Consider the following 27520-nt stretch of genomic DNA (forward strand, 5'->3'; position numbering starts at 1 on the left):
AACGCCGGCCGCCGGAGCCCACACACACAGCGCGCAGCTAGGCGGCTTCACCGCCAGGGGTTCTAACGCAAGGCGCGCGAGCGGGCTGGATGACGTCATGGAAAGCGGTAGGAGGGGGAGGAGTCGCGGTGGGCATGCGCTATCGACCAGCTCCGCGGACCGGAAGCCGAGTGGCCGGAACTTTCAGTGTGGCGGAGGAGTGTGAGCCGTCGCCACTTGTGTAGGGACTGGAAAAAGAAGTTCCTGAGTCCGCGAACCTGCAGCGGAAGTGGGGAAGAACGTAGGTGTGTGGGAGAGAGATGTCTGCCTGGTTTAATACATCACGATAATTTGCTCAGGAAACGGAGTGGGGGTTGAAGCGAGCCCATCGGCTCAGGGTCCGTGGATGTTGGCCAGAAGGTGAGGGCGGGCCCAACAGAAGTTAAAATGCAACCCTCCTACAATTTTAATACCTCTCACTTGTTTACTTTTATGTCGCAGGGTGAGATGGTTGTCAGCTCACATTCTGGTGTATATTAGTTTAATCAAATTTCTGTTCTCAGAACTATTCTGGCGGGAAGAGAAGGGGAAATGGGCAGTGGAGAGCATGCATCTGGAACCTAGCACTGCGTTTTGTCGGAGATTGTCTTTCCTCTTCTCTGCCCCAAACACTTTACTGTTTGAATCACAGAACGTAATTTACAAAAGATACAAATTCGAGTAGAAGCTGGAGAGACTGTAAATCTAGCTGTAAGGCCAGGAAGTTATGGGCGTTATTTGGTACTGAGGGAGATTAACTAAGTCAACCATAGAAACCAGGCAGCATTGCGGACCCCATCTGGCCTGGGTTAGCATTCCAAAGCAGAGGGAGGGACAAAATGACCTTTGGAAGACGCTATAAGACTTAGGGGAGGACTGTTGGCAGGTTTTCTGGTATGCCACTTCCTGGTGTTAATAATTCCTTGGTCCTGCTTTGTTTTTAGGCTCTTCAAGTGTGTGGAGTTCAGCGATGTGTCCCAGGGGAGGGAACTGTGGCTAGTTAAGAAGGCCATGCTTGATGTTGCTTACAGATCTCATGTCAACACCGAGTCCTCAGTTGCTGGTGGCAGCTGCTCAGCAGACCCTGGGCATGGGAAAGAGACGGGGTCCACCCCGAGCTGTGTGCCTCCACCTAGCCGGAGAGGTACTGGCTGTGGCCCGGGGACTGAAGCCAACTCTGCTGTATGATTGCAACAGTGCAGGGGCATCAGAGCTCCAGAGCTATCTGCAGGAGCTGCTGGGCCTGGGCTTCCTGACCGAGGGTCTTCACATCCTTGAGATTGATGGTAACAGCCTGATTGTCAGACCTGAGCATGTGTGTCAGTACCTGGAGCAGGTGCTGCTTGGTACTATAGTCTTTGTGGATGTTTCCAGCTCCCAACCTCACCCTTCTATCTGCTCCCTGGACCAGCTTCAGGACTTGAAGTCCCTCATAGGTGAGATCATTACTCATTTGCAGGGGTTGCAGAGGGACCCACCCCTGGCAGTGTCCTGCAGCAGGCTCCATTCCTCAGACTGGAATCTCTGTACTGTGTTTGGGATCCTCCTGGGCTATCCTGTTCCTTATACCTTTCACCTGAACCAGGGAGATGACAACTGCTTAGCCCTGACCCCACTACGGGTGTTCACTGCCCAGATCTCATGGCTACTTAGTCAACCTCCAGTATTGCTCTATTCCTTTAGTGTCCCAGAGAGCTTGTTGCCAGCCTTGAGGGACATCCTAAACACTTGGGAGAAGGACCTTAGAGCTCGATGTAGGACTCAGGATGACTTTGCTGACCTGAATATCTCCTCTGAGATAGTCACACTGCCAGTTGTGGCCCTCTAACTCTCTTCCATGTAGAAAGTACTCAGTAAATATTCAGCTCTAAGTCTGGGGTCACAAATGGGAATCATCTCAAGTGCCAATTCCGAGCATCTTGAGAACAGTAGGGAAGAATGCTGTAGTCAACTGACCACATCTGTGATGGACTCGGGAACAGATGGTGGTGGGGGCAACACTGGTACATGTTTGCCATTTCTATACCAGGGAGTCCTCTTGACTTAGCTAAATGTCTATTCCTTTTTCACTGTGTAGAAGATAGGAGGAAGAGATTGTAGAGAAGAAGAAAGGAGGTGGAGGACAAGTGGTGTACCCTTGTATACTATATGTGGTATGGTATGGTAGCGTTGCAAATACTTGGGCAGCGTCCACCAGAAAGTAGCAAGACTGGGCTTTACTGAACGTTTATGTACCTCCAATTGAATTGGACTAAGGAAAGTGGACCGGGATGTTCAAGTGTCTTATATTTGTGTTGTGATAAGTCATTCAGAAATAAACAGAATTCTGGGGAATAGAGACTGTCATGTAGTTTGTTTATTTTACAGTAGGTTAAAAAAATAATAAAGTCAGAAATCTCAGGTGATTTAGAAAAACCCACACTTTAACCAAACCTCAGTTTTTTCTTGTTTCATGCTTCTGATTTTCACCCAAGTCAGCTGTCACAAATTTTTCAGATCATTAGGCTGTCTTTGTTGGCCAGGAACACGGCCAGTGCTATAGCAGTCATCACTATCAGCACTGATAGCCATCGGCCATACCACCTCTGAGGAGGGAGGGAGAAAAATAGAAAGAAGCCATGGGTTGATTGGAGAAGATGTAGGCAAAACTATTTTTTTTCCTCCCATTCTAGCCCTTGGAAAATCTTGGGTTGGTGGAGGAGGGAAGGCTTTTACATCACTTTATCGCTTTGTTACTTCCCTTAGGATAAAACCATTTTACTGGTGGTCACTGGCCCATAAGCCAGGATCATTGGTCCAGGGAACTACAGCCAGCGGGGGCCAGATACTTAAATACTGATACAACCAACCAAAAGTGGCAAATCACACAGCAACATTATATTATTCTCTTGTTTATATTCCTTGGTACTTTTCCTCTTCTCATTCTGTTCTTGCCACTACTATACTCAACAGGTTAAACAACACCATTCCATACTCTAGGTAATAAGAAATCATTCTCCTTTGGGCTTAAGAGTTCCATGAAGCCTGACCAGGCGGTGGCACATTGGATAGAGTGTCGGACTGCAATGCAGAGGACCCAGGTTTGAGACCCTGAGGTCGCCAGCTTGAGCACAGGCTCATCTGGTTTGAGCAAAGCTCACCAGCTTGGACCCAAGGTCGCTGGCTGAGCAATGGGTTACTCGGTCTGCTATAGCCCCACGGTCAAGGTACATATGAGAAAGCAATCAATGAACAACTAAAGTGGCACAACAAAAAACTGATGATTGAGGCTTCTCATCTCTCTCTGTTCCTGTCTGTCTGTCCCTATCTATCCCTCTCTCTGATTCTCACTCTGTCTCTGTAAAATAAATAAATAAATAAATAAATAAAAAACAGCTTGTAAAAAAAGAAAAAGAAAAAAAGGAGTTTGATGAAAATTAATCTTGGGTGCATAAGCCAGTGTTTCTTTCCATGGGGGCTGAACTGTCGTTATAAACCAAGCCGAATGGGACAGGCTGCTCAGATGTTGGCTTGGGCTGATGATCAATTTTATCTGCAAGATTTGGCTACAAGGGGAAATAGTCCCACCATCATCTAGGGCTCTATGGGAGGATCGCCACTCTTACTCTGGGAGGCAGCTGCTGGCTCTGGTTCAGCTCTTCTCGACAGTGCTGCAGCTTCCGCAGGCAGGAGAGATACTCATCACTGAGGTTGTCTAACTCTGAATGAAGTTCTCTGCACTGAGGGGGAGAATACCGCCGGTCATCACCAGGTAGGGGAGAGGGCCCCCTGTAAGTTACCCTTTCATTCACTTGGAATTTGTACCACCTTCCTCCCCTCCCAGCCTTTCTCAGAGATTTCAGTTTGCCTTTCAACTGTCTCACCTAGTTTGTCCAGAATGTGTTAATTTACATGATTAATTATAATGCATATTACATATTATGTAAATGCTTTCATGTGACAGTGTGCAACTGCTTTGTAAATGGAGACACCAAAAAATGAAGTTCTTAGAACTCAGAAGACTTGGAAGTAATCATAGTACAAGTCTCTGCCAGCAGCTGAGGGAATGAATGTGTTTGTGAATTTGCAGATAGTTTTGTTACTTGAAAGACTATGAAGTTTTAACATACTCAATGTAGGGCAAAGCTTGAGGAGTTAATGTTTATTAAGTGTGTTTGAGTTTAGGTACTTTCCGAAAGGTAACTAATACAATGAGTAAGGATTTGTTTAAATAGGGAAGGAAAAAGATGGACAAGATAACCCTAAAGCAGACACATTTTTTACAGGCAAATGAATTCCTGTAGGCATCCAGTTGCAATGCAGATGTTGAAATCCCTGCTCCACGGCTGCCTCCTGCCTCGGCTGCCTTGTGGCAGTTTCCCTACCAATGTGGATTGAGCCCCTCACTATCTAAGGTCACCGTCTCACCTCCTTTTCCTTGGCCTGGAGCTGCAAAGTCTTCTTTTGCAGCTGGTCTCTGAAATCCCAGTCTTTCTCCTTCCCTGTACCCTCAGGCTCCACTTCGTTATGGGAGGGCTTTGAACTCCAGACAGACAAAGCCTGATCTAAAAAAGCAGCCAGATTCTCAGTGACAGTGAGGCCCACACCTCTGAGGAAGGGCCCTGTCACTGAGAGAACCCCTGGGAGTGAGGGGAAGGGAGGGAAGGGAAAAAAGGAGGGCCTGTCTTTGGTTAGACTCTGGAATGGAATTCTCTGACTTGAAAGAACGCCCAGTGGGACTGTGCTCAGCCTGGAAAGGGAGCTGGCATTTGAACCCCATTCGGGGCGAGGTTGGCATCTTACTTTTTTTTATATCTAGTCCTGTCTAATGCCAGCTACCTTTAGATACCTGTTAATTTACTTTCTTTGGTTAGGGTCACATCCTTTCTAATTAGTCTGATAGGTTTGCTGGATGCTACGATATAAAACCCCTTTTCCCTCTGTCCTCATTTCAGTCACGAGAAGGTAGTCATGTCCTAGAATTCATCTTCACGTGGTTAAATATGGATTTTCAGCCACCTGGCAATCTTAGTCTTGTGAAGAGCAAGCAGAACTAGGAGTCAGAAATTCCAGATTGTTGTCTTAGCTGTGTCTTTAATTTGTGTGACTAAAGACCTTCATTTTGCTCTGTGGGCATAATAAGTTTTGCCTTATATTTTACCCAGTGATGGTGACGAGAGAACAAAAGGCCATGTGTAGTGGGTAAGTGAGGAGCTTTGCCCCTCTGTACACATGATGAATTCTTCACAGGAAGCTAAGGCAGCAGGCTCCTGAGGGTTGAGAGGTAACTTGCATACAACAATGGTTTAAACTTGGGAAGTTGGATATAAAAATTGACATGAAATCCTGATTTCAAAACCAATTTATTGAAATGTTCAACACACATGTATGTCCTCAGGGGGAGTAGAAATCTTTTTACACAGTTTACATACCTCTCAGAATAGGAGGCTAACTAGTAAGAGTGTTCTCAGAGCCAGTGATCAGTCCTAAAAAAGCTCCCCCAGCTCTCTGACCTAACAGACTCCCAGAACCAGATGGGCCTCCAGAGGTCATTCAGCCCATCTCCCTGCCTTTAGGCTAGCGAGGAAAGAGCAATGTCTTAAAATTTGTGGAAGTAAATTTGCTGACCTTTCTTTGTTAAGAGTTTCTCCTGTTCTTGAAGCTGTAAGGATTGATTCTGAAGCAGACCTGTTGGAAAACATGAGACGATTGTCTGTGCTAGCATATTTGCTGTAAAGAGTGTGTCTTTTGAGAATTTTGCTCAGAACCTTAATTATTAAAGATATTCCCATCTATTATTGGTTGAACTGTGTTCCCCTCAAATTCATATGTTAAAGTCTCAACTCCAGTACCTCAGAATATGACCTATTTGAAGTTAGGTATTTTTTTTTTTTTTGCATTTTTCTGAAGCTGGAAACAGGGAGAGACAGTCAGACAGACTCCCGCATGCGCCCGACCGGGATCCACCCGGCACACCCACCATGGGGCGACGCTCTGCCCATCCTGGGTGTCGCCATGTTGCGACCAGAGCCATTCCAGTGCCTGGGGCAGAGGCCAAGGAGCCATCCCCAGCGCCCGGGCCGTCTTTGCTCCAATGGAGCCTTGGCTGCGGAAGGGGAAGAGAGAGACAGAGAGGAAGGCATGGCGGAGGGGTGGAGAAGCAAATGGGCGCTTCTCCTGTGTGCCCTGGCCGGGAATCGAACCCGGGTCCTCCGCACGCTAGGCCGACGCTCTACCGCTGAGCCAACCGGCCAGGGCTGAAGTTAGGTATTTTACAGAGGTAATCAAGTTAAAATAGGACATTGGGGTCACCCTAATCTAATATAACTGGTATCCTTATAAGAAGGGGACTTTTGGACACAGACATGCCTAGATGGAAGACTTGTGAAGAGCCACATGGAGAAGATGGCCATCGACAAGCCAAAGGAAAGTAGCCAGGACAGATCCTTCCCTCAGAACCCTCACAAGGAGCCAACCTTGCTGACACCTTGATCTTGGACTTGTAGCCTCTAGAACTGTGAGAAAATAAACTCCTGTTCTTTAAGTCAGCCAGTCTGTGATACTGTGTTATGATTATACCATCCTTATATCTAGTCCTACCATGTTTCCTTTAAGACTCTGCTTAAATACTACCTTAGGAGAAAGGCTTTCCCAGATGACCCTGCGTAAAATAGCAATGTTTTCCTTTACCCAGCTTGATTTTTCTCCATAGCAGTTATCACTGCCTGGCATGTACTTATTTGTTTGTAGAAATTCCATACTTTACTATGGAACTTACATAGAATGTAAGCATTATGAGGGAAGGAACTGTGTCAGTTGTGTTCATTACTGTAGCCTCAGTGTGTAAAGCTACAGTGCCTGGCTTGGTACGGCCTCATTAAATATGTATTCAATAAATAAAGGTATGATTTTTAAGTGACTTCTCTTTTTTTATTGATTTTAGAGAGAAAGAAAGGGAGAGAGAAACATTGATCTGTTTCTGTATGTGTCCTGACCAGGGATCGAACCTGCAACCTTTGCATTGTGGGATGATGCTTTAAACAACTGAGCTGTCGGGCCAGGGCTCAAGTGATCTCTTGCCCACTCAGCACTTGCTCTGCAGGGGCACAGCTTCTGCTGGTATTTTTTCCCCTTTCCCCTGTGATTGCCTTGTTCTCTTAATATTCATTGTTGTGTGCATGAAACTTCTGCATCGGGTGTCAGAGGTTAAGGTGGTGGGCAACCAACTGAGCCATTAATTCAATCAGGTTCTCCAGCTTCTCAGAAATTGTCTACGTATGTAGTTTTGAAGAGGACTGGGGCATATGTAGTATGAGCTTATTTTCTGAACCATTCCTAGTGACAAAGGTCTATCTGATATATTCATGTATGTAATAAGAATATACAAAATAAGAGCTACCATAGGAAACTCAACACTTTAAAAATCTGTAGTTCTGGCCTGACCTGTGGTGGTGCAGTAGATACAGTGTCAACATGGAACGCTGAGGTCACTGGTTCGAAACCCCAAGCTTACCTGGTCAAGGCACATATGAGAAGCAACTACTACAAGTTGATGCTTCCTGCCCCCCCCCATTACTACAAGTTGATGCTTCCTGTTCCTTCCCCCCTTCTCTCTCTCTCTCTCTCTCTCTCTCTCTCTCTCCCTTCTCTTTAAAGTCAATAAATAAAATCTTTAAAGAAATCTGTAGATCTGGGGGAAATGCAAGTGGCTGTCATTGGCATGGGAGGAGAAAAGTAGAAAAGACAGAAAAAAGGACAGGCTAACATACGACTGGTAAAGAGCTATATAAATGACCTCACTTCATAAGCAGAGGGTCTGAGAATGTACAAAGGTAGAGGAGATGCTGGAGACTGGGCCCCCAATCTCACCTCTGGATGCCTTGCATGGGGCAGGCGCTCCAGGAACACCAAAAAGCCACCTGTGCTACTCTTAGAATCTGGAAAGGGAACTTACTCTGCAATTGCTGTACTTTGGCCACCAGGGCGAGTTTCTCCTCTTCCGACCTCTTTAGTTGATCTAAAAATGAAATAATGCAAAACAAAGTAAAAGGACCCAAGGTTAATGAACTCTACACCTGAGGATGGTAATTTGTAATAGGCACTGCCTTGTCCATGGCCTCTGATGTGTCAAGAGGAAGCTGCTTCATTCTTCTACTTGTCCCAGGTCTGGAGAGGTAACCCAGAACCAGAGCACCTGGATGTCATCTGCAGTAACAAGTGGAGTTAAATTAAGTGTTGTATTTGCAGGCAGTTTGGTCCTCTCTCAGCTGACTGCAGAGGCTGTGGTGGAAACCTTTCAACTGACCTTTCCCTTGCACGTTAGGAATGCAGCCTTGACACATGGGACTGATACGGGAGCAACTGTGATCTGGCTCAGAGGGATGGGCTGGAAAAGATTGCTGATCCTGCAAGATTCTCTAGTGCCTCAAAATGAATTTTCAGTCTTGGATGATTAAAGCAACCCTGCCCTTCCCTAAGGTAAAATGAAACCTTAAAGCCAACTGGAGAAACAAGTGAAAGTCTAAAGGAAGCCTTTCTCCCCTCCTACTTCCTCTGGGCTCACTCAGCCAGAGCCCCCAGGGAGAAGGGTACCTTGTAGGTGCTCGGTATCCAAGCTGCACAGGTCTCTGTCGCCCTGTAGGCATTCGATCTTGGCCTGCAGTTCCTGGTGCTCATTCTCCAGAAGTCGCAGAGCCTGGTTCATCTGAAAGTCTCTACTGTCTGCTCCCTGCACCGAGGAAGAGGGGCGGGCACTGAGGCAGGGCAGTGCTCGGAGGAAGGGTGGGGGCAGATCCCATAGAAGAGGAAAAGTGTAAAAGATTGTAGAATTTTAGAGATAGGAGTACATACTAGGGAAGTAGAAAAATGGGGGAATGAAATTTTTTTCCTTTGCTCTATCCCTCTTATTATTGACAATGCATTATCTATATATATAATATAAATATATATATAATATAAATATATATATAATATAAATATATATATATTTGCATTATATTTTTGATACTCACAAGGGACTCATTTGGGTTAGTGCCCAAATGAAGGAACACCAAATTGTCACTTTTCTAGGTCTTCCCTTGCTTTAGTTTTCATTCCAGCACTATCAATTTTTTTTTGGTAGTGTCATTATCACAAGGAAGGTTAAAAAGAAAAAAACCTTTATAAGAGTTGCTGTGTAGGTGACTGAGATATGGATGCAGTACACTGGCCAGCTAGGCTCACTCCTTTGATAAGACACACTCATCAAATGAACTGTATTCAGATCCCTGCTTCAGTGAAATTAGAAAGATAAACTTGAGATGAGTCCTCAAAATTCCAAACCAAGTAAGAAAAAATTATGAAAAGAGCAGTTAACATTTATTGAGGGCTTGTATGTACCAAGCATTGTGCTCAGTGTTCTGCATGGACCACATCACTTAACCCTCATAGCAATCCTATGATATAGCTACTATTATTATCCTCATTTTAGAGATGAGGAAACTGAGGCTTAGGAGGTTAGTTGACTTCTCCAAGGTAATGCAGATCAGTAATGATGGAATCCTTGAGAATGCCAAGGATGTGGCTGACTCAAAACTATAAGTAAATGAATGACCTTTGTTCGGTGCCAGTAGTGGGCATTCTGAAGTTGATGCTGTACTGGGATGGGGTGCAGAATGAGGGCTGGAATATGACAGTAGGCTGATGAATGAATAGTCCAGCCCTTTGCATTTGGATTGTGTCATTCCAATGAACAGTTAGTTCATTTGCATGGGCAGTGCTGCTGTCCTTGCCAAACTCAAAATTAGATTTCAGAGCCAAAACTGAGCCTGGTACAAAGTGGGCCGTGAGTGAGGAACTGAAAGCCAGATGCTCTCAGCTGCCTTTGGGGCCCCCAACCCAGGAGCAGCTAGCTTTTCTCATCCCTGCATCACCAACCCTCCTTTCCCTAAACCCTGCCTCTTCTCCCCACCTCCCACCCCCACCCCCACGCCCACTCCCCCCCCCCCCCCAGGGCCAGTACCTGGAGTTTGGACTGAAGCACATGGAGCTGGCTCTCTAGCTCTGTGTGCTGGGCCCCCAGCATCCTCCAGTCCTCCTTCAGTGCCTCGTACTGGCTCCTCCACTCTTCACACTTCTGCTCAGCCTGGGCCAGGGACCGCTGAGGGAGATCAAGGGAGAAGAAGGTGGTTCCTTGGGGTCCCCTGGAGTTGTGCAGCTGGCTTGCAGAGCTGCCCTGGGTCCCCGGTGGCAAGTGCTAGGCTGCGTTCCGCACCTGTGTGCTCTGCAGTTGCTGCTCTGCGCTCATTTTCTCCTCCAGTACTTTCTGCAGTGACTCCTTGGCTTTCTGCTCATAGCTGTTTTTCTGGTCTTCCATCTCCATTAGTACCTTTTTCATTCCCCAAGGGGAATATTTCTGTAAATTTGATGCAATTCAACAAATACACAGTGAGCTGCTGTGTGCAAATCCTGAGCTGGGATGCAGAAATGAGAAGAATTTGCTCCTTGCCCACAGGGCAGAGATACCAGCAATCTGGTGGTGCTTTCCTTCCAGGCTCGAGGTGGGCAGGGGAAGTCCTTCAGGTGATGTGAGAGGGGACTGGGGATAATAAACAGGGCCGTTGGCGTGCTGGAAATTGTCCTTCAGGCCTTCCACAGATGCTAGAAACCCAACATCTCCAAAGGGAAGTCATCTTTCTAAATCTGCGCTTGGGCTTCTCAGTGATCAGCATCATCACCCACCCAGTCTCCCAAACCCTGAACCAGGGATCACCTTGATTTCTCTTTCTTCCAGTATTCAGTTGGTCATCGGTCCTTGTCAAGTCAGCCTCCTTTACAGCTCACACCTGTCTCCTTTCTCTCCTACTGCCATTCCCTTGGTTCAGACTCTGCCAATACTATTATATGGATTAATGCAGTCGTCTCCCTATCTTTAAGACTTGTCTCCTTTCAAACTTTCAGTCCTTGCAGCTACAGGATTCTTTCTAAAATGCAAATCTGATCATGTTACAACCTACTTCAGTCTCTAGTGGGTTCTCGGTGTCCTAAGGATCAGGGCCAAACACCATGGCGTGGCTCCTATTTATAAGCCAGGACTTTCATTCTGTGCTGCCTCCACCCAGGCCGGCCTGCTGCAGAGTCCCTAAGCACTGTGCTTTTTGGCCTCTCTCTTTGTCTCTAGAGCTGATTTTGCCTAGAGCATCCTTATCACCCCTTTCACCTGGTTAACTTCTACTCATGCTCAATATTCAGCCCAAGGTTCTGACAACAACCCCTCAGTCCCCAACTCATACAAATTAGGTAGCTTTCCTTAGTGTTCATGTATCTTTCCACTCTATCGATTGATCTGTCTCCCTAGGGGGACTGTAAACTTCAAGGCAGGGGCAGGAAGCATTTAAAAAAAACCAAAAACATTTATAGCTTCAGGGATCTGAGCAATCCCTAGCAATTCAATTAATGTTTTTAAATCAATACATTTGCATTAATTTGCATTCCTTGAGGGTCAAGAAAAAGAAGAGCAATTTTGTAAGTTCAATATGCCCTGTGATTTGGGAGAACACAGACAGCTTTTTCTGTCAAGTTTGGATTACCCATTAGGTAAGCAGTAATTTAGATAATGCAGTGTTAGGGATCAATATGAAATCATTCCCATTTAGCTTTGGAATCATCTGAAAATTGGATTTAAATGTGAATGGGTCTTGTGTTCTTGGCATTTTCATTAGAAAGCATATCCAGGAATTACTGGTTGAGATCATACATGGGTATGTCCCAGTTATTGGATTTATCAGTGCTGGTCGCTGGCCAGCTTTACCCTCCATTGAAAATGAATTCATTGGTGTTCTGGATTATATGTCAGTCTCTTATGAGCTTGGTTGGCATCTTTTAGTTCATAAGAGTCTGACAAAGGAGATGCTACTTAAAAATATAAGTTGTGGATCAGCAAATCTATAGACTATATAAACTCTTCTGTAAGACTCCAACCGGGTGGCCAGGTCCGCCTTGTCTCCCTAAGTCCAGATAGGACCAGTCTTCCTGCCCCACATCATCCTCTTATTTGGCATGTCTCCACCCAGCAAACACATTATTTCTCAAGTGTGAAAGCTGATTTCTTTCTAACTCTTGTAATCTAAGATCAGGCTCATCGAAAGATTACTGAAGCTGTATAACAAAGTCACAGGGAAGCCAAGAGTCACAGTTCTGCTTTCTTCCACAGGTTGCTACGAGCTAAAAATTGCCAATGGAATGAAAAGAATTTTGCAAAATTGAATTATAACATTCAATTCATCTGTTCAAAGACTGAGACCTATGCATGTCTCTGTGTGGTATGAATCTTCACCAAGGGATTCTCCCTACAGGTCCAAGCATTCTCAGGGCTGCCCTGGAGCTGGCAAAGTGCTTTGTGCAAGGATTCCTTCCCAGGGTGCAAAGGGAAGGACACTGGGAGAAAGGAGAGCAGGATGGAGAAGAGTATGGACATACAGTAAACTGGGGATCAGAGTAAAAATGGCAAAGCCAGAACGGAGTGAGTAGGAGTGTCATTAATTAATCTCTATCAGGTGCCATTTCCAGAGAGTAAGACTGAAGTTCAAGCATTCTCTTTTAATTCTAGATTCCTGGGCTGGAGGTGTTCTCCAGAAGCTTACCTGAGTACAGGTGTATAGCTGGTTTTCTAAGGATCTCAGTTTGCCCTTCAATTTGTCTTCATTAAGCTGTCCCTGGAACAAACGGGATGAGTTAGAGTTTGGGCCAAAATATAGCGTACAAAATGTTTTCTGTATTCTCAGCCTACCTAGAACATGGTCTGTGCTCAATGTTGGGGGAACTGAACTCTTTCAAGAAGTAAGGAGGAGGAAAGATGACAAAGGGTGTTCGGGGAGAAGAGGATCTTTTCCTCTTTTCTGGAATAGGAGAAGGAAGAATCAGACTGACCCCCAAAGCCTTCTCTGTACCTTGAGGTTCTCTATCAAGTGGCTCAGGGTATCCTAGCAGGGGTCCACTTGAAAAAAGTTTCCAAGCTGTCCTTTTCTTCTCATGACCTCTTGCCCCTGTCTGTCTGGGCCCTTCTGTACCCCTCACCTTCTTTCAGTCTTGTACATGGACCTTCACTTCTAAGGTACAGGCCAGTGAGATTAAAAGGGTCTCCCTTCAAGGAAAATACACATTTTCTCCCTTATGCCCTGTCGTGGCCCTCCTTCCCCACCATTCATATGTTGACATCATAGCCCCCAGTATCTCAATGTGACTGTATTTGGAGATGGGGGTCTTTAAAGAAGTAATTAATTTAAAATAGGTAATCAGGGTTGGCCCTATTCCAATGTGACTGGTGTCCTCTTAAGAAGAGATTAGCACAGGATACACAGAGGGAAGACCATGTGGAGACATCGGGAGAAGACAGCCCTCTGCAAGCCAAGGAGAGATGCCTTAGGGAAAACCCAACCCTGTTAGCACGTTGATCTCAGACTTCCAGACTCCAGAATTATGAGAAAATAAAGCTTAAGCCTTTGGTACTTGGTTATAGCAGCCCTAGCAAACTAATACGCTCCCCTCCCTGCCACATGCCACCCTTCCCCACACTCAAAATGAGAAATTCTTTAAGAATGCAAGAAATGGAGGAGAGATATTAATGCAGGGTGTGTGTGTGGCGGGGGTGGTAAGAGGGCTTTCCAGAAAGCCACATTCTATTTATTCATAAGCTGGATCTGTCTCATGGCATTATGGACATTGCAAGAGGAATGCTAATCTCAGGGGTGTGGACAGAGAAAGGTAGGCAGAAGGGGCCATTATCTATTTCAACGCTTTTCAGTATTTCAGCTGAGTAGCTAACAACTTCCCTGTTGCTTTCTTCTTCCCTCCACCTGTAGACTGGTCCCTTTTCCCTGGTAGAGGTTTTGTTCTTCTAGCCCTGAGTTTGATTTAAGGTTGTGTGTATCGGGGTAGGGGGGAGGGGAGCAAAGGCCATGGTCTCTTTAGAAGTAGCTGACTTTCTTTCTCTTTTAAGTGAGAGGAGGGGAGATAAGACAGACTCCCGCATGCACCCTGTTAAGCCAGTAGTCAGGGCCACTATCACAGCAGCCTGGCCCATGCAGGTTTGCATTGGATTCGGACAGTCGGTAAAGAAATAACGGAGCCAAAAGCTGATGGGCCATCATCTTTAATCCTAGCTTGCACCTGGTGGGCAAGTAAAAACACACAGTGAGCTCCAAAACCCACTCACATTCAGTGCTCACAAAGCTACTGACTTATCTGAGTTTCCTAGAATCAAAGGTTTCTAGCTCACCAGCCTTATTCACCTCTGATCCCCATTTCCTTCCTTCTGCCTGCACAAACTCTGCACAAACTGGCTTTTCCTTCAGCACTCTGCCATTTTGGCTGCTTCTCCTGGCCTCTGCCACATGGCCTTTCTCTGCTCTCTGCTTTCTAATGCTAATCTCAGGAACCAAGAGACCAAGCTCCCGTTCTGCCCCCATTTTATAGTGTAGAAATCAAAACCTTTAATCCAATATACAAAACAGGGAAGTCTCTGATATAAAGTCCACCCCACATCAAAAAGGGTGGGAAAGGCTTAGTCCTAAAACCAAGCCCCAGGCTACAAGGATCCTGCCTGCCCACAGCCCACCCCCAACACACATTGATACAATCACGCCCATCCCAAGTAATCACCTGGGCGATGGGTTTCCATGTGGGCAGCACCATCTTTAACAAAGTGAGCATAATATATTTTATCTGCCCACCACACCCCAATTGGGATCCTGGTAACAGCATCTGGGTCTGATGCTCAAATCAACCGAGCTATTTTTAGAACCTGAGGCAGATGTGCTCAGACCAACTGAACTATCCTCAGTGACTGGGACCAATGCTTGAACCAATCCAGTCACTGGCTGTGGGAGGGGAAGAGGGAAAGAAGGGGCAGAGGGAGGGGGAGAGAAGCAGATGGTTGCTTCTCCTGGGTGCTCTGACTGGGAATTGAACCCGGGGCAACCATATGCTGGGCTGATGCTCTATCCACTGAGCTTCCAGCCAGGGCCAGGATTAACTGATTTTCATATCCTTTCTCTGGCTTTTTCCAACCAGGCCCTGTGGGACCCTTATGAGACCTAGAAATTACATTTCTCTTCAGGCCTGAGGCGCCGTGGCTCCTCTCTGTCAGGCTCATTTGCAGCCCTCATAATGTTTTCCAGTCTCTAAGAGCCTGGGGGAAGAGGAGGGGACTCTGTTTTGAGGTTTCATGCCCTCAGTGAGTTTCAAGGCACTGGGGGTAGGCAGGAAGTGGTATCTCATAGCTCCTGTTTTGCTCTTGTTTGTCTGATTCTTCTAAGCAGGGGAGCCCCCACCCTTTCTGCTTCCTGTATTACTCAGCTGCACCTTGCAGAAGCAAAAGGCTTTGCCAAAAATAATTTTTCAAAGTATCTCCTGCTATTAATGTTGTTCCTAATGTCTTGTGTGAGAGCTGAGAGTCTGGGATTTAGCATGTACATTAACCACAGGGCTTTAGGACAGATAAAAGAGAAGGACAAAGCCTTCCACTGTTCTGGGCTCTGAAATAGCTTGTTCCAGGGCTGTATTCCCCAGAGTAGCCTGTTCATTGTCAATGCACAGATCCTGAAATCCACTCCCTCCACACCCCTATCCCTGCTTCAGATCTTCCGAGGGACCCCGAGTGTTTTCCTTTGCCTAAGCTCTTACTGTGCAGATTGCAATCAAGCCCTGAGTTCAATAGACCAGCCCAAGGCACTATTCTTACATTTCCCCCGTCTCCTATCCTTTCTGGGTAGCTCCTCTCTTCTTCCTTACTGTGGTTTTAATTCAATATTTTACCTCTTCCAGTTGTTTCTGTATTTTAGCTGCACCACAGATTACTTTCCCATTCACCTTGCAATATAATACAATTCAGGATAGTCTCTTTGGGGGGGAGGGGTGATAGAGGGCCACCCAAGTCTGGGGTTTAAAAAAGTCTCTTGTCGACAGTTCTGCCTTCCCAGAGTCCCCAAGGCAGGCAGGACAGTTGCAGCCAAGTTGTTGCAAATGGGGCATGTAGTTTCCTGGTCTAAGTCCCAGCTCCCCCCACATGAAGCCCCGTGGTATAGTGTGTGGGGAGAAGCACTTCACAGGCCTACTGTGGACTTTTCTTGGCAATCACACCCCTGGATCCCAGGGCTTAAGAAAGCACAACACCCCCATTTGGAAAAGGGAGCAAGATGGAGGCCATACACACCTGGTGCCGGTCTTAGGGCTTCAGCTCCTGCTTCTGCTTGGCCTCCCCTGGCCTCTGTTCTCCACAAACTCTAGCACCTCACTGCGGATGGCTAGTCCCCAGCTCTTCTCTGTTTCAGCAGAGGTGGCTTAGGACTGGCAGCCAATCCCCTTCTGCCCTGTCATCTCAAGATCTCATTTCTACTTTGCGGAACTTAAAAACCCACCGTTTCCCACTCCTGTTTTTGTATTGCCCAATACTGAGCGCTCGCTTTTTCTCCTGCCTGAACCATTTCCGCTCCCTCGGAAAGGTGTACGCAGCTTAGGACTCTGGTAGTGTCCTAGGGCCTATTGCATCCAAAAAGCCCAGAGTCAACTTGGAGGTTGGAGGCAATGGAGGGAGCTGATCCTTGGGGTTCTAACAGAGTTTGCTGTGAGCATCTCTCCATTTGAAGTTGGAGATTCAAATTGTGGAGGCCAAGTGGGAAAAATAAAGGCCTGAACTGGGCTAAATGTCAGAGTCCCTGTTCTGTCCACATCCAATTTGTTTTCCCAAATGCCACAGACTGGGGCTATCCTTTCATTGAAGTGGAGGCTTCCATGGAAGGGGTAGAGGTTGAATGGTCTTGTGTTTGGGGAAAAGTAACTAGAAAGTTTTAACTGAAAAGTCTGAGACTGGCCCTGGCCGGTTGGCTCAGCGGTAGAGCGTCGGCCTAGCGTGCGGAGGACCCGGGTTCGATTCCCGGCCAGGGCACACAGGAGAAGCGCCCATTTGCTTCTCCACCCCTCCGCCGCGCTTTCCTCTCTGTCTCTCTCTTCCCCTCCCGCAGCCAAGGCTCCATTGGAGCAAAGATGGCCCGGGCGCTGGGGATGGCTCCTCGGCCTCTGCCCCAGGCGCTAGAGTGGCTCTGGTCGCAATATGGCGACGCCCAGGATGGGCAGAGCATCGCCCCCTGGTGGGCAGAGCGCTGCCCCATGGTGGGCGTGCCGGGTGGATCCCGGTCGGGCGCATGCGGGAGTCTGTCTGACTGTCTCTCCCTGTTTCCAGCTTCAGAAAAATGAAAAAAAAAAAAAAAAAAAAAAAAAAAAATCTGAGACTATTTTTGTTAAAAACAGGAAGCTAGGGGGTTGGTGGGGAGCAGGAGGAAGGGGAGCATGAGTAGTGGAAGGAGGGGGGGGGGAGAAGACACAGCCAGGGGGACTTCTGCTCACCTGCTGGCATGTGGGCTGAAACCACCCCTCAGAGTCTACCTTGGGCAAGTCTCTTAGCATCTCCTCCCCATTCCCACCGAGCTTGCTGTCACTCAAACCCTGATTGTGTCCTACCTGGGATATTATAAGAGTGTTCGCCACCCCCACACACACCCGGAGCTAAGGTCCTCACGGTAGTCAGAGAATCTTTTAAAACACCGATTTCATCATTCACTTTCAATTCAATTCCAGAGCTATTAATTGAGCTCTTTTTAAGGCTGGACCAGATACTTGAAACCTGAATAAAGTGGAGTTCCATTGCTACCTTGCTCGTTGCCTATAGCAGTGTTTCCCAAAGTAGGGGTAGCACACATCTCATGGACCTGAGACATCTGTGTTTCCCTCTAAAGTGAAGTCTGTATGTTATTAAAATTTGAGATATAATGTTCAACAGAAAAAGTTTAAACCTCATAATTAATTCTAGAGACCTGTCTGAGGTCATTTGTGGTCTTATCTTTGGAACTACCCTGATATGATCTGTTCATGTCAGCCATACTCTGCTACGCCCAGTGCTGTGTCAGGCCTGTAATCGTTCTGATTTCTTAACCTTTCTGCTTTTTCTTCCCTATCACCATTCCCACGCTGTGCTGGTAAAGTCCTGCTCATCTTTCAGAACCCAGCTAAAGTGGTCCCTGTCCTTTACTTGGTTCCACCTCAGAGAGAACAATTGCTCTCTTCTCTTCTCCTCGTGTCACTTTGTAGAGGCCATGTTAGAGCTTTATCACGTTGCATTAGAGATGTTTGTTACAGCGCCTTCCCTTTCCCTGCGGGAACGTGAGCTCCTCAGCAGCAAAGACCCTGCTCCTCATTTCTCCCTGCAGCACAGGGCCCAGCACATAGCTGGTTCTTATCAATGTCTCTCAAATGAGAGTGAGACAACCCAATGTAGTTCAGCACAGGAAACCACCTGCTGTGCACAGCTGTCTGCCCCAGGCTCCTGGCCTGCCGTAGAAAACAACGTCCTTAACAATCAGGAGTGCTGAACATAGAGGCCTAAACCCAGGAACAGTGACAGATGTGAGGCAGGATGGCTGAGCTTAGGAAACATTCTGGACATCACTGCAAATGTCTCAGTTTGGTTCCATGCTCTCCCATGCCCTCTCTCTGAGCACAAGTCTGCTCTGGATGTTCACGAGCCCCATGACTGTGTGTGTCTTTTCTTTGCACCTGATGCTTTGGGCTCTCATGGCGTCAAACTGCTTGAAGCTCCCTAGACACACTAGTCTAGGGTGTCATGTGGGGTCAGAGGACCCCTAGGAATCCCTGAGACCCTTTCAAGGGAGACCTTCCCTTTTCTAGCTACACATCTGTTTGAGGCCAGACTGTTCTCATATGCTTCAACCAAAACAAGGTATTGTGACAGATTGCATGCAGAGGCAAATATGAGAATGTAGCTTTCTTCTGGTTGGCCAGATGTTAAAAAGATTTGTAGAGGTTTAAAGCAATGTTACTCCTCACTATTTAAAAAAATATATACTTATTTTTCATAAAAATATAAAATTTAGGTTAATATAATAGATTTACTATTGTTATGTAAAATTAATACATATTTGAAGATTCCTGTTTTAATTTCTAATATGATAAATATAAAAAATTAGGGGGAATTCAATATATTTTTAAAGAGTATAAAGGGGTTCCTGAGATTAGAAAGTTGGCAACCCACTGCACTAGACTATATCATGCCTCTGGGTCTTTGCCTGTGCCTCTGTCTAGAATATAGTCCCTCTTCTACATTTGCCTGGAAAATACTTATATAATTATAAATATTTCCTTGGTTCATCTTCGCTAGAGTTATTCATTCATTCATTCTCATGTACTACTGTATCCTGAAAACAGTTCTTTCATTTCTCATATCTCTGCATTGTTTGGGCATCTGTCTCCCTGACAAAACCGCAAGCTCTCTAAAAGCAGAAACCCTGTCTAATTAACCTCATTTTTCCAGTGCTCGGTGCAGAGAACATGATCTGGAACTTGACCTTTCTAATGCTCAGTTCCCTCATGGGCAAAATGAGAAAATTAAGACGAGATGATCTCTAGTCTAAAAAATTATTTTTTTCTCTCCTATAAGGTCTTTTCCTACTCTGATATTCATGTCTGGGCTGAGCAGTAGGTGCATGCTGGCTTGGAGTTCGTATTGGTGTGAATCACATACAAAAATCATTGCCATTTACCACAGTTAGTAATATTAACTATATTGAGATCTTCCTTGTTTTCTTCCAACAAATTAAACATTCTTGCCCCTTTTGGTTCTGGGTCTTCCCTGGGTGGGCAGCAGCAAAGCCCTCAGTTGATGACCCTGCATTTAGCTGAGCTATCCTGGGACCTGTATATTAACTGTGACCTCCAGGTCCTTACTGTTTGACTTCCAGGTCTCAGCATGCTTCTGTTCCTCCTGCCTCTTCTGTGGTGAGGGGAAAACCCTTCCCTTGCTGGGATGGTATGGAAAGAAGAACGAGGTGGGCAAACCTAGAAGCCACGAGCTTCATTCAAACAGAGGTTTCATTTCCCTTACCTTCCAAGAACTGTCGGAGGCCCGAATCAGGGTGGACAGCAGGTCTTGGAGAATCACCATTTTCTGTTTTAGAACCAGCTCCCTTTGCAGGGCCTCCTGGGGGGCAAAATGCAAGAGGGTAGGATCAACCTGGAGGAGGAGAGAGGGGTGGGCAGAGGAGCGGAGAGGAGAGTCCACGTGTTACTTACTTTGAGGTACTCGGAAAGCTGGATGATTTCCTGGAGAGAAAGAAAGAGGGCAGTCAAAAAGACCAGTTCTGGAATTGAACCAGAGCCAGGGTTGACACGTGGACAGTAAACTTTCTCCCTTGGTTCAGACAGAGCCCCTCCAGCCCCTCATGTCCACGCTCATCCAGGGGGAAGCTGCCCCTCCATCCTAGCACAGTTCATCACGAAATTCCAGACTATCAGAGCTGGGAGGTCTTATACACCATCTGACTCAACACCCCACGAGGTAAGGATTTTATTACCTTATCTAGAACAGCAACTCCACAACTGGGAAGAGAAGAAATAAAAACAAAAATTACAATGGGTCAAAGAAACTAGCACATTGGGTGGCAGTGGGTTGATTGCATTTCTATTCTTTTCTGAAAAGCCATTAGGGTGGGGAAGATCTTCCTTTTTTTCTTCTTTTTTTTTTGGTATTTTTCCAAAGTTAGAAGCAGGGAGGCAGTCAGATAGACTCCCACTTGCACCCGACTGGGATCCATCTAGCATGCCCATCAGGGGGCGATGCTCTGCCCATCTGTGGTGTTGCTCCATTGTGGCCGGAGCCATTCTAGCGCCTGAGGCAGAGGCCATGGAGCCGTCCTCAGCGCCCAGGCCAACTTTGCTCCAATGGAGCCTTGGTTGCGGGAAAGGAAGAGAGAGACAGAGAGGAAGGAGAGGGGGAGGGGTGGAGAAGCAGATGGGCGCTTCTCCTGTGTGCCCTGACTGGGCATTGAACCCAGGACTCCCACATGCTAGGCCGACGCTCTACCACTGAGCCAACCGGCCAGGGCCTCCTCTTTCTTAATTAAGGTGGACATGGAGATCCATTGTGTGCTCTCGCTACACACTGAGTGAGGGTATTTAAATAGAAGCTTAGAGGAGGGGAGTGGATGGGCTTTGAGGGAGTTGGGATCGGGAACATGAAAGGTACTCACTTGGTTTGCTGACTAGCATCATTCTTAATTGTTGGCTGTGCTTCTTTTGCCTTTGTCTGAGTGCCTGAGAGAGGGAGGACAAGGTGACTCAGAATGAGATGGGGGGTGTGAAGAAGTGGGGGAAGTGGGGAGGGGCAGGGACTCTCCACTGCCAGAGTGCTAGACTGACGTGGCAGGATTCTCTTCGGGCCGGGTGAGGGAGGGAGGTTCTGCTCTCACCCCGGTGGTGTCTGGGTGGCCTCTTGATGGGAAAGTCCTGTGGTGGAAGGCCCCCAGCCTGGGCGGGGAGGTGATCAGCCAGGTCCCTCCAGACGCCTGAGACAGGATGATGCTGGGTGGGAAAGCCCTCCGAGCTGGTCCCTGACACCTGGAAAGCAAGTGGGGGATGCCGGAGGCCTTGAGCCACTAGAATAAGAGTCTCTAGCTGATCGCAGAAAGATGAACCAATGATCAAGTTTCAGACCCAGAAAACCAAAGTAACCCCTTCAAGCCTGCAAAGCTGCAAGGCTATTTGCTTTTGTCCTCCGTTGTCTGGCTGACTGGAACAGTCCTCCTCAGGCTAGGACATCAGGAGCTGGGCTTGTCTCCAGTTACACTCTCTAGAATCCCGACCTACCTTGGTTGCACAGCCAGCACGGTGGTAGGAAAGGAAACTGGTCTGAGTAGGGAGTGAGGGGATCTGGGGCCAGAGCCTGCCTTTTCCAGGACTCACTGTCCTGTCTGTGTAATGAGTTTGGAGCAGATAAATTCTAAGGTCCCTTCTGCATTCTAGAGATGGCTTCCTTCCTCTTAGTAACAGCTGGAATATGGTTGAGGTGTGTGTGAAGAGAAGGGAGTTGCATAGTAATTGTTGTAGGGAGGGGTGTAGTAGTAGTTATCAATTTAGTCTGCTCTTTTTGTGTGTATGTGTGTGACAGAGACAGACAGAGGGACAGATAGGGACAGACAGACAGGAAGGGAGAGAGATGAGAAGCACCAATTCTCTGTTATGGCTCCTTAGTCTCCTTAGTTGTTCATTGATTGCTTTCTCATGTGTGCCTTGACCGGGGCTACAGCAGAACAAATAACCCCTTGCTAAAGCCAGTGACCTTGGGCTCAAGCCAGCATCCTTGGGCTTCAAGCCAGTGACCTTTGGACTCAAGCCAGCAACCATGGGGTCGTGTTTATGACCCCATACTCAAGCCAGCAATCCTGTACTTAAGCTGGTGAGCCTGCGCTCGAGCCGCCGACCTCGGGGTTTTGAACCTGGGTCCTCCGCGTCCCAGTTTGACGCTCTATCCACGGCGCCACTGCCTGGTGAGGCTAGTCTGCTGCTTTTGTTTTCTTCTTACACATTCAAAAATTCTATGCTTGTAACATAACACTGAAATGCTAAGAAATGCCTGTAGTGTTTAATCATGCAGTCTGACTCAACATCAGTAAAACTTGAGATAACTGATAGGCTCAGGTATAATTCTATAGTTCTGTTTCCCAATCTTTTTCTCCCTACATATTTTTTTCAACAAAAGTATTCAGAATCCTTCATGCCTTAGAAAGTACACAGCTGGTTTTATTTTACAACTGGGCTCCAGGATCGTTTTCTGAACAGTACCTTCTATTGTGAACACCAGATCCACGGGCTAAGAAGTGCTGACAGAGCACCGACTCTGGGTAGGGCCCCGTGCCAGGCATTTCCAGGGAATACAGTAGACCCATCTCTGCTGTCAGCAAGCTCACAATGCAGATAGGAAGACAGATAGTTTGCTGGCCGAGGTCATTTAGACATACCATTTCTTTTGCCAACATAGCTTCCTCCCAGGCTAGACTAATGGGCTCTCTAATCGTTATTTAATCTTAGTGGATTAATAACTTCATGAGGACCACAGAGAGCAGAGGTGGCCTGGAGATGTGAGGGAAGGCTTTCTGGACCAGAGGAGGCCTTTGCTGAGTGAATTTAATAAAGTTTGAGTGGCTCACGAGAAAGAGAGAAAGATAGGAGATGTGTGTGTGTGTGTGTGTGTGTGTGTGTGTGTGTGTGTGTGTGTGTGTTTTGAGAGGGGCATCAAGATGATTGGTCCAGGGACCTGGCATAAATAGGCATTAATAAATACTTGTTGAATGATGGGTGAAGGAATGCTGTAGGACATATGTAGATCGCCTAAATTTGAACTGATACTAGGAATTAGCTATGCAATTGTTTTAAAAATAATTTTTTTCCTCTCCTATAAGGCAAGTGTAAAACAAAAACTAGGTAAACAGACACAGGAAAACACAACACAAATCTCTGAATGAGTAAGTGGCTAAGGGAGCCTTAACCATAGGACTGAGGAAGAAGGGACTCAGTTTAAACCACTTTTTAGTGCCCTTGAGCCCACCCATCCCTCCACAGAGCAGTGTGTCCCTGGACGTGGCCCACCTGCTGTCTGGGGGGAAGGGTCCTGTTGGCCCACGACAAGGGCTTCCTGAGGTCAGTCTCCTGGCCTGTCCTCCTGGAGGGACCTCGCTCCCTGGCTCGGGAGCTCTGTGCTTTGTCTTTCTCCTCCACCTCCAGGTTCCTTCTCCTGAAGAACTGCTGTTGTCGGGCTCTCTGGAACTGTTCCCTCTGCTGGGTCCTCAGCGCCTTTCCCACCTGGCGGCAGGTGGTCATGTTGGGGCGACAGCGGCGGCTCTCACGGGTCTCCTGCCGACGCTCACACTTGGCCTCGTAGCTCTCAGCCCAGCGGGCCAGGCCGGGGGAAGGCCTGGGGTCTGTGCCGATCATGATGAGCTCCTGAGCACCTGTTGTGCTTGGCTTCCAGTTCCTGGAATAGCTGCTGGGGTCTGCCAAATGCCAAGAGGGAGGGGAAGGGGAGGGGTCAGGAGATGGGCAGAAAAATGACTATCTCCCTGGACAAGGGGGCAGAAATAGCACATATACGTGGGCTGAAAACTGAGGAGGTGATGAGTTAAACTGCGAGTCAGGACTCCAGGGTCCAGTCTATGTGAATTTCTCTCTCTCTGGCCTCTGCCTCCTCCTCTGCTAAGTGGAAAGGTCTTTCTGGCTGCCACTTCTTCATTGACCAAACATCCCACTCTGCCTCTGAGTCAGGTATCATGAGAACTGATTGATAAAAACCATCATGAGCTTGTAACTTTTTGGAAGGCAGGGATGTGTTCATTTTCCAGGGACTTCTAGAGAATCAGTTAAATTGGCTCCTGGTTCCCAAATTTAAGGGAAAACCAGCATCTTTACTGTTATCTTGGCCCAAGTTACTAGAACAGGTGGTTGACTCTTCTCGAAATCTGGTTAAAGGGATAACCAGACCCTTCCAAGGTGTGGCCAGTCCTGAGACTATCACCTAATTCTTAGCCCTTAGCTAGCTTATGGCCTTGGGCCTGGGCCTGGTTCAGGAGGGAACCCCACCCTAATTCCTCCAGTCATAACATTGGTCCTTTGGCAGGCATTCCACCTCCAAGTCCAGGCCCAGGCTCTGACTCTCAGGTTCAGATCAACTCAAGTCAGGATTGGCCAAGCACCTGCCACAGGCCTAGTGCTGGAAAAACCCACTTCAGAGCTTCCAGCTCTATTTTCTGAGCTGAGGATTCCATTTTTATGGGAATTACCTCCTGTCGGAGCTAAGTATGGTGTCAAGTCTGCTTTCTTAGCCCAGACACAGGCTGTGCCATCCAAACCAGCAACCTCATGCGTTATACCTCAATAAGGCCATTGTAAACAAAAATGAAACAAAAATAGCAACCCAAAGTCCCCAGGCCTTTGTGTAGAGGTCCCAATGTGTGGCTCCTTTACGTGATCTTACCTGCTGCTCACGTAACCCCCCAAGCCTCCTTTCTTCGCTGTGCCCTCCCCTTTCTCTCCTACCCTCCCTTGCCCACCTCCTGCAAATCTGTTTATTTTCCTGGAAATCTCCGACAGCTTGGCTGAGGTGGGGCTGCACCTGCTGAGCTGGGTCCTGAGCCCTGAAACTTCTGTGCCTGGCCTCCACTGACCACAGGAGTGACTGAGGCTGGAAGAGGGGCTCCCCTCACGGCTGCCTCTTCTCTTTGTGGCCCCACAACCTTCCTACCCCACCTGGAAGCTCCAGTTCCTGGGCAGGTCAGAGAAGGGTACCTCCACTTCACCAACAGCAGGTCCTTGCCAGCTCTGGCCTCTTGGGTTTATTTACAGGCCAGAGAGCCTCAACAGGCAGCAGCCTCGGTGCCCCCGAGTGGAATTCTCTGCAGGACTCGCGCTTCCTCTCTGCTCACGCTCTCCATTGCCCGAGTCCTGGAGGGTGTACTCTGGTCTGGGGCAGGGCTGACCCTAAGCAGAGCTGTGAGGCTGTGGCCGTGCTTGTTCTCTCATCTCATCCCTGGTTGGCTGTTGCCTTCCTGTAGGCTTGCCTGCTCACTTTGTAGGGGTCCCTGCCTTCCTACCTGCCACTTTCTTTAAAACTTAGATAAGGACCCGAGAGGCCCATTCACACTAAGCTGTATGTGACTGCATGGAGGAGACTGGGATTATGTGGTGAACTCCACGTCCAGAGTCTATGCCGCGGCATCCTGTGCCACAACCCCTGGCTGTTCCTCCATGGAGTGGGAGGAGAGGGAGCCCTGGCTCTGGGCTTGACTGTGTGGCTCCATGTCCTGGGTCTGTCACTTACTGTCTATGTACTTTTGAACAAACTATTAAACATCTCTAAGCCCCGGTCTCCTCATTTATAAAATGGGAACCTATCTCATAAGGTTATGAGGATTAAAGAAAAAATGCACGTCAAGTATCTGACACATAGCACACAACAAATATTAACTTTTAATAATAATAACAGAGACCAGCTATGATTATTATTACCCCTGTCCTGCTGATCTTGGATACTGAAGACACAGTATTATAAGACAAAGGCCCTGAGTTGATCTTGCTCTCCCAGGACCATTCTTTCGTCCCCACCCCTTCCCCTTTTCTCTTCGAAAGGGTACTGTTTATTGCACAAAGGGGATGCTGGTTCTGGGATGTATTTACTCCTGTGGTTCATCTGACCTGTGCGTTTGGGCCAGAAGCAGAAAGGACGTCTCTGTGGTCTGGACACCACCACCTTCTCAACTAGGCCTGGCAGAAAGGCACAGAAGGGGTGGGGGCAGAGGATTGGTGTCCAGCAGCCTGCACCCCCCCAGTAAATGTGGGGTGCGAGGTCTGCACCCTGTTTGGCTCCGGGTTATCTGCAGGCTGTGGAGAGGAGGGGATCCCTGGTTATGGGGAATCCTCTTCCTTCCTGCTGTGGAGGAAAGGGCTGTGGGGAGAGAATGGGGTCTGGGGAAGGTCTCTCTGAACCCCACCAGGCTGGGCGCACCAGTCCGCAGAGGCGCACGCTGCCCCACTCTGCTTCCGGAGGGGCAGATGTTGGGCTCGTTACCCAAGCAGGGAGATGCCAGAGGAACGGCTCCTGGGAAGGGGGCATTCCCTTGACCCCCAGCCCTGCACTCCGGGGGGATTCGATGGGGACCACTGAGTAGAATCATGCCCAGCTTTCTGACACATCTTGACTATTCTGATTTGTTTGCACTCAAAAAACCTTGTGGGGTGGCTGACCGACAGGGACGGGCTGCAGAAGAAAAAGGAACTGGCCCCTGTGTGGTTCAGGAAAAGGTCACAGGGCCACTGCCTGGGCTTTCTGACATCTGTTATTGTGCCCCTCGTCAGAGCTCAGGAGACACGGGACAGGCCGGAGACAGGGCTCTTCACTGCCAGAGGAAGATGTCAGGGTGCTGCCCAGTGCCGGAGAGTGGTTGGTCCCTGCCGCTCCCAGTGCTGCCCCTACTTCCTGGCTGTGTGTGCTATGAACGGCTCCCTGCACGTCTGACCTAGCCCAGAGCTCTCGGTGTGAGCTGAGGAGAAAGGGCCGACACCTAAGCTGCCGGAAGGAGCTTCTTGTTGGGGGAGGAGGAGAGGATCCTTGCTTTGAAGTAGAACTGTAAAAGTTCATTTAATTCATGGCCCTGCCACTGGGTAGCCCGAACCCTGCCACTTGTCTCACTCCTCACTTAATCTAATGGATGGAGGCGGAGCGATGGAAGCTGTACTGTTGTGCTGTGGCCAGTGGCTCTGGGCAGGTGCTTTCTTGGTTACTCAACACCCAACACTTAAACTACACCATCCGCTCCTACATCTCCCCCGTCAGCCCAGGGAAGCTCTGATGACAGAGGGTCTTCTGTTCCACCCCAGAGTCGGAGGACCCAGCCTGAACACAAAAACATCCTCCTTTTCAGTTACCTCGAGTCCCAGGCTCCAACCCAAGCAGCTCAGAAAAGCCTTCCTGCTCCTGGGCAGATCTTGGCTCTGGTCTCAGATGGGGCAAGACAGCAGCTGAGTATTGTACAAGCTCTCAATCCATGGCTCTGGGCCCCTTAGCATCGCCCTTCTTGGGACCGTGTTTCTCTTTGCACAGACGCTGTGCCGAAACAGGAAACAGATAAAGCCACAGTGCTGCTCGCCCCAG

The 27520-nt window shown here is 47.9% G+C and overlaps 2 protein-coding genes across 5 annotated transcripts; one reads left to right on the forward strand and one right to left on the reverse strand.

Annotated features, from left to right (window-relative positions):
• Positions 1-2360, forward strand: C2H1orf74 (chromosome 2 C1orf74 homolog). 3 transcript variants are annotated; one of them, XM_066361829.1, is made up of 2 exons: positions 1-280; positions 963-2360. In XM_066361829.1, exon 2 carries the CDS (start codon positions 1037-1039, stop codon positions 1844-1846), a length of 810 nt encoding a protein of 269 aa, XP_066217926.1. In that variant the 5' UTR covers positions 1-280; positions 963-1036; the 3' UTR covers positions 1847-2360. The 3 variants fall into 3 exon arrangements, with proteins under 3 accessions (XP_066217926.1, XP_066217925.1, XP_066217928.1); XM_066361828.1 differs by having other exon boundaries at positions 2-284; positions 963-2358; XM_066361831.1 differs by having other exon boundaries at positions 270-399.
• TRAF3IP3 (TRAF3 interacting protein 3) lies at positions 2343-27520 on the reverse strand. Of its 2 annotated transcripts, none has more exons than XM_066361826.1 (16): positions 27295-27520; positions 23467-23870; positions 21291-21438; positions 21072-21135; positions 20397-20421; positions 20116-20145; positions 19928-20023; positions 12618-12689; positions 10250-10390; positions 9998-10135; positions 8590-8725; positions 7952-8014; positions 5626-5685; positions 4426-4562; positions 3624-3737; positions 2343-2603 (listed from the first exon to the last, which is right to left on the reverse strand). In XM_066361826.1, the coding sequence occupies exons 2-16, from the start codon at positions 23809-23811 to the stop codon at positions 2511-2513; spliced, it is 1662 nt and encodes a 553-aa protein (XP_066217923.1). In that variant the 5' UTR covers positions 23812-23870; positions 27295-27520; the 3' UTR covers positions 2343-2510. The 2 variants fall into 2 exon arrangements, with proteins under 2 accessions (XP_066217923.1, XP_066217924.1); XM_066361827.1 differs by lacking the exon at positions 27295-27520 and adding an exon at positions 25120-25201.

The sequence above is a fragment of the Saccopteryx leptura genome, chromosome 2, assembly GCF_036850995.1.
Source record: "Saccopteryx leptura isolate mSacLep1 chromosome 2, mSacLep1_pri_phased_curated, whole genome shotgun sequence".
Lineage (NCBI taxonomy): Eukaryota > Metazoa > Chordata > Mammalia > Chiroptera > Emballonuridae > Saccopteryx > Saccopteryx leptura.

Coding starts and splice junctions, on each gene's coding strand:
- TRAF3IP3 (XM_066361826.1), bottom strand. CDS start 23,811: ATGATCGGCACAGACCCCAGGCCTTCCCCCGGCCTGGCCCGCTGGGCT. Junction 20,024..20,115: donor AGCTTTCCGAGTACCTCAAA/GTAAGTAACACG, acceptor TTTGCCCCCCAG/GAGGCCCTGCAAAGGGAGCT. Junction 2,604..3,623: donor GCCAGCAGCTGCCTCCCAGA/GTAAGAGTGGCG, acceptor CTCCCTCCTCAG/AGGTGGTATGGCCGATGGCT.
- C2H1orf74 (XM_066361829.1), top strand. CDS start 1,037: ATGTTGCTTACAGATCTCATGTCAACACCGAGTCCTCAGTTGCTGGTG.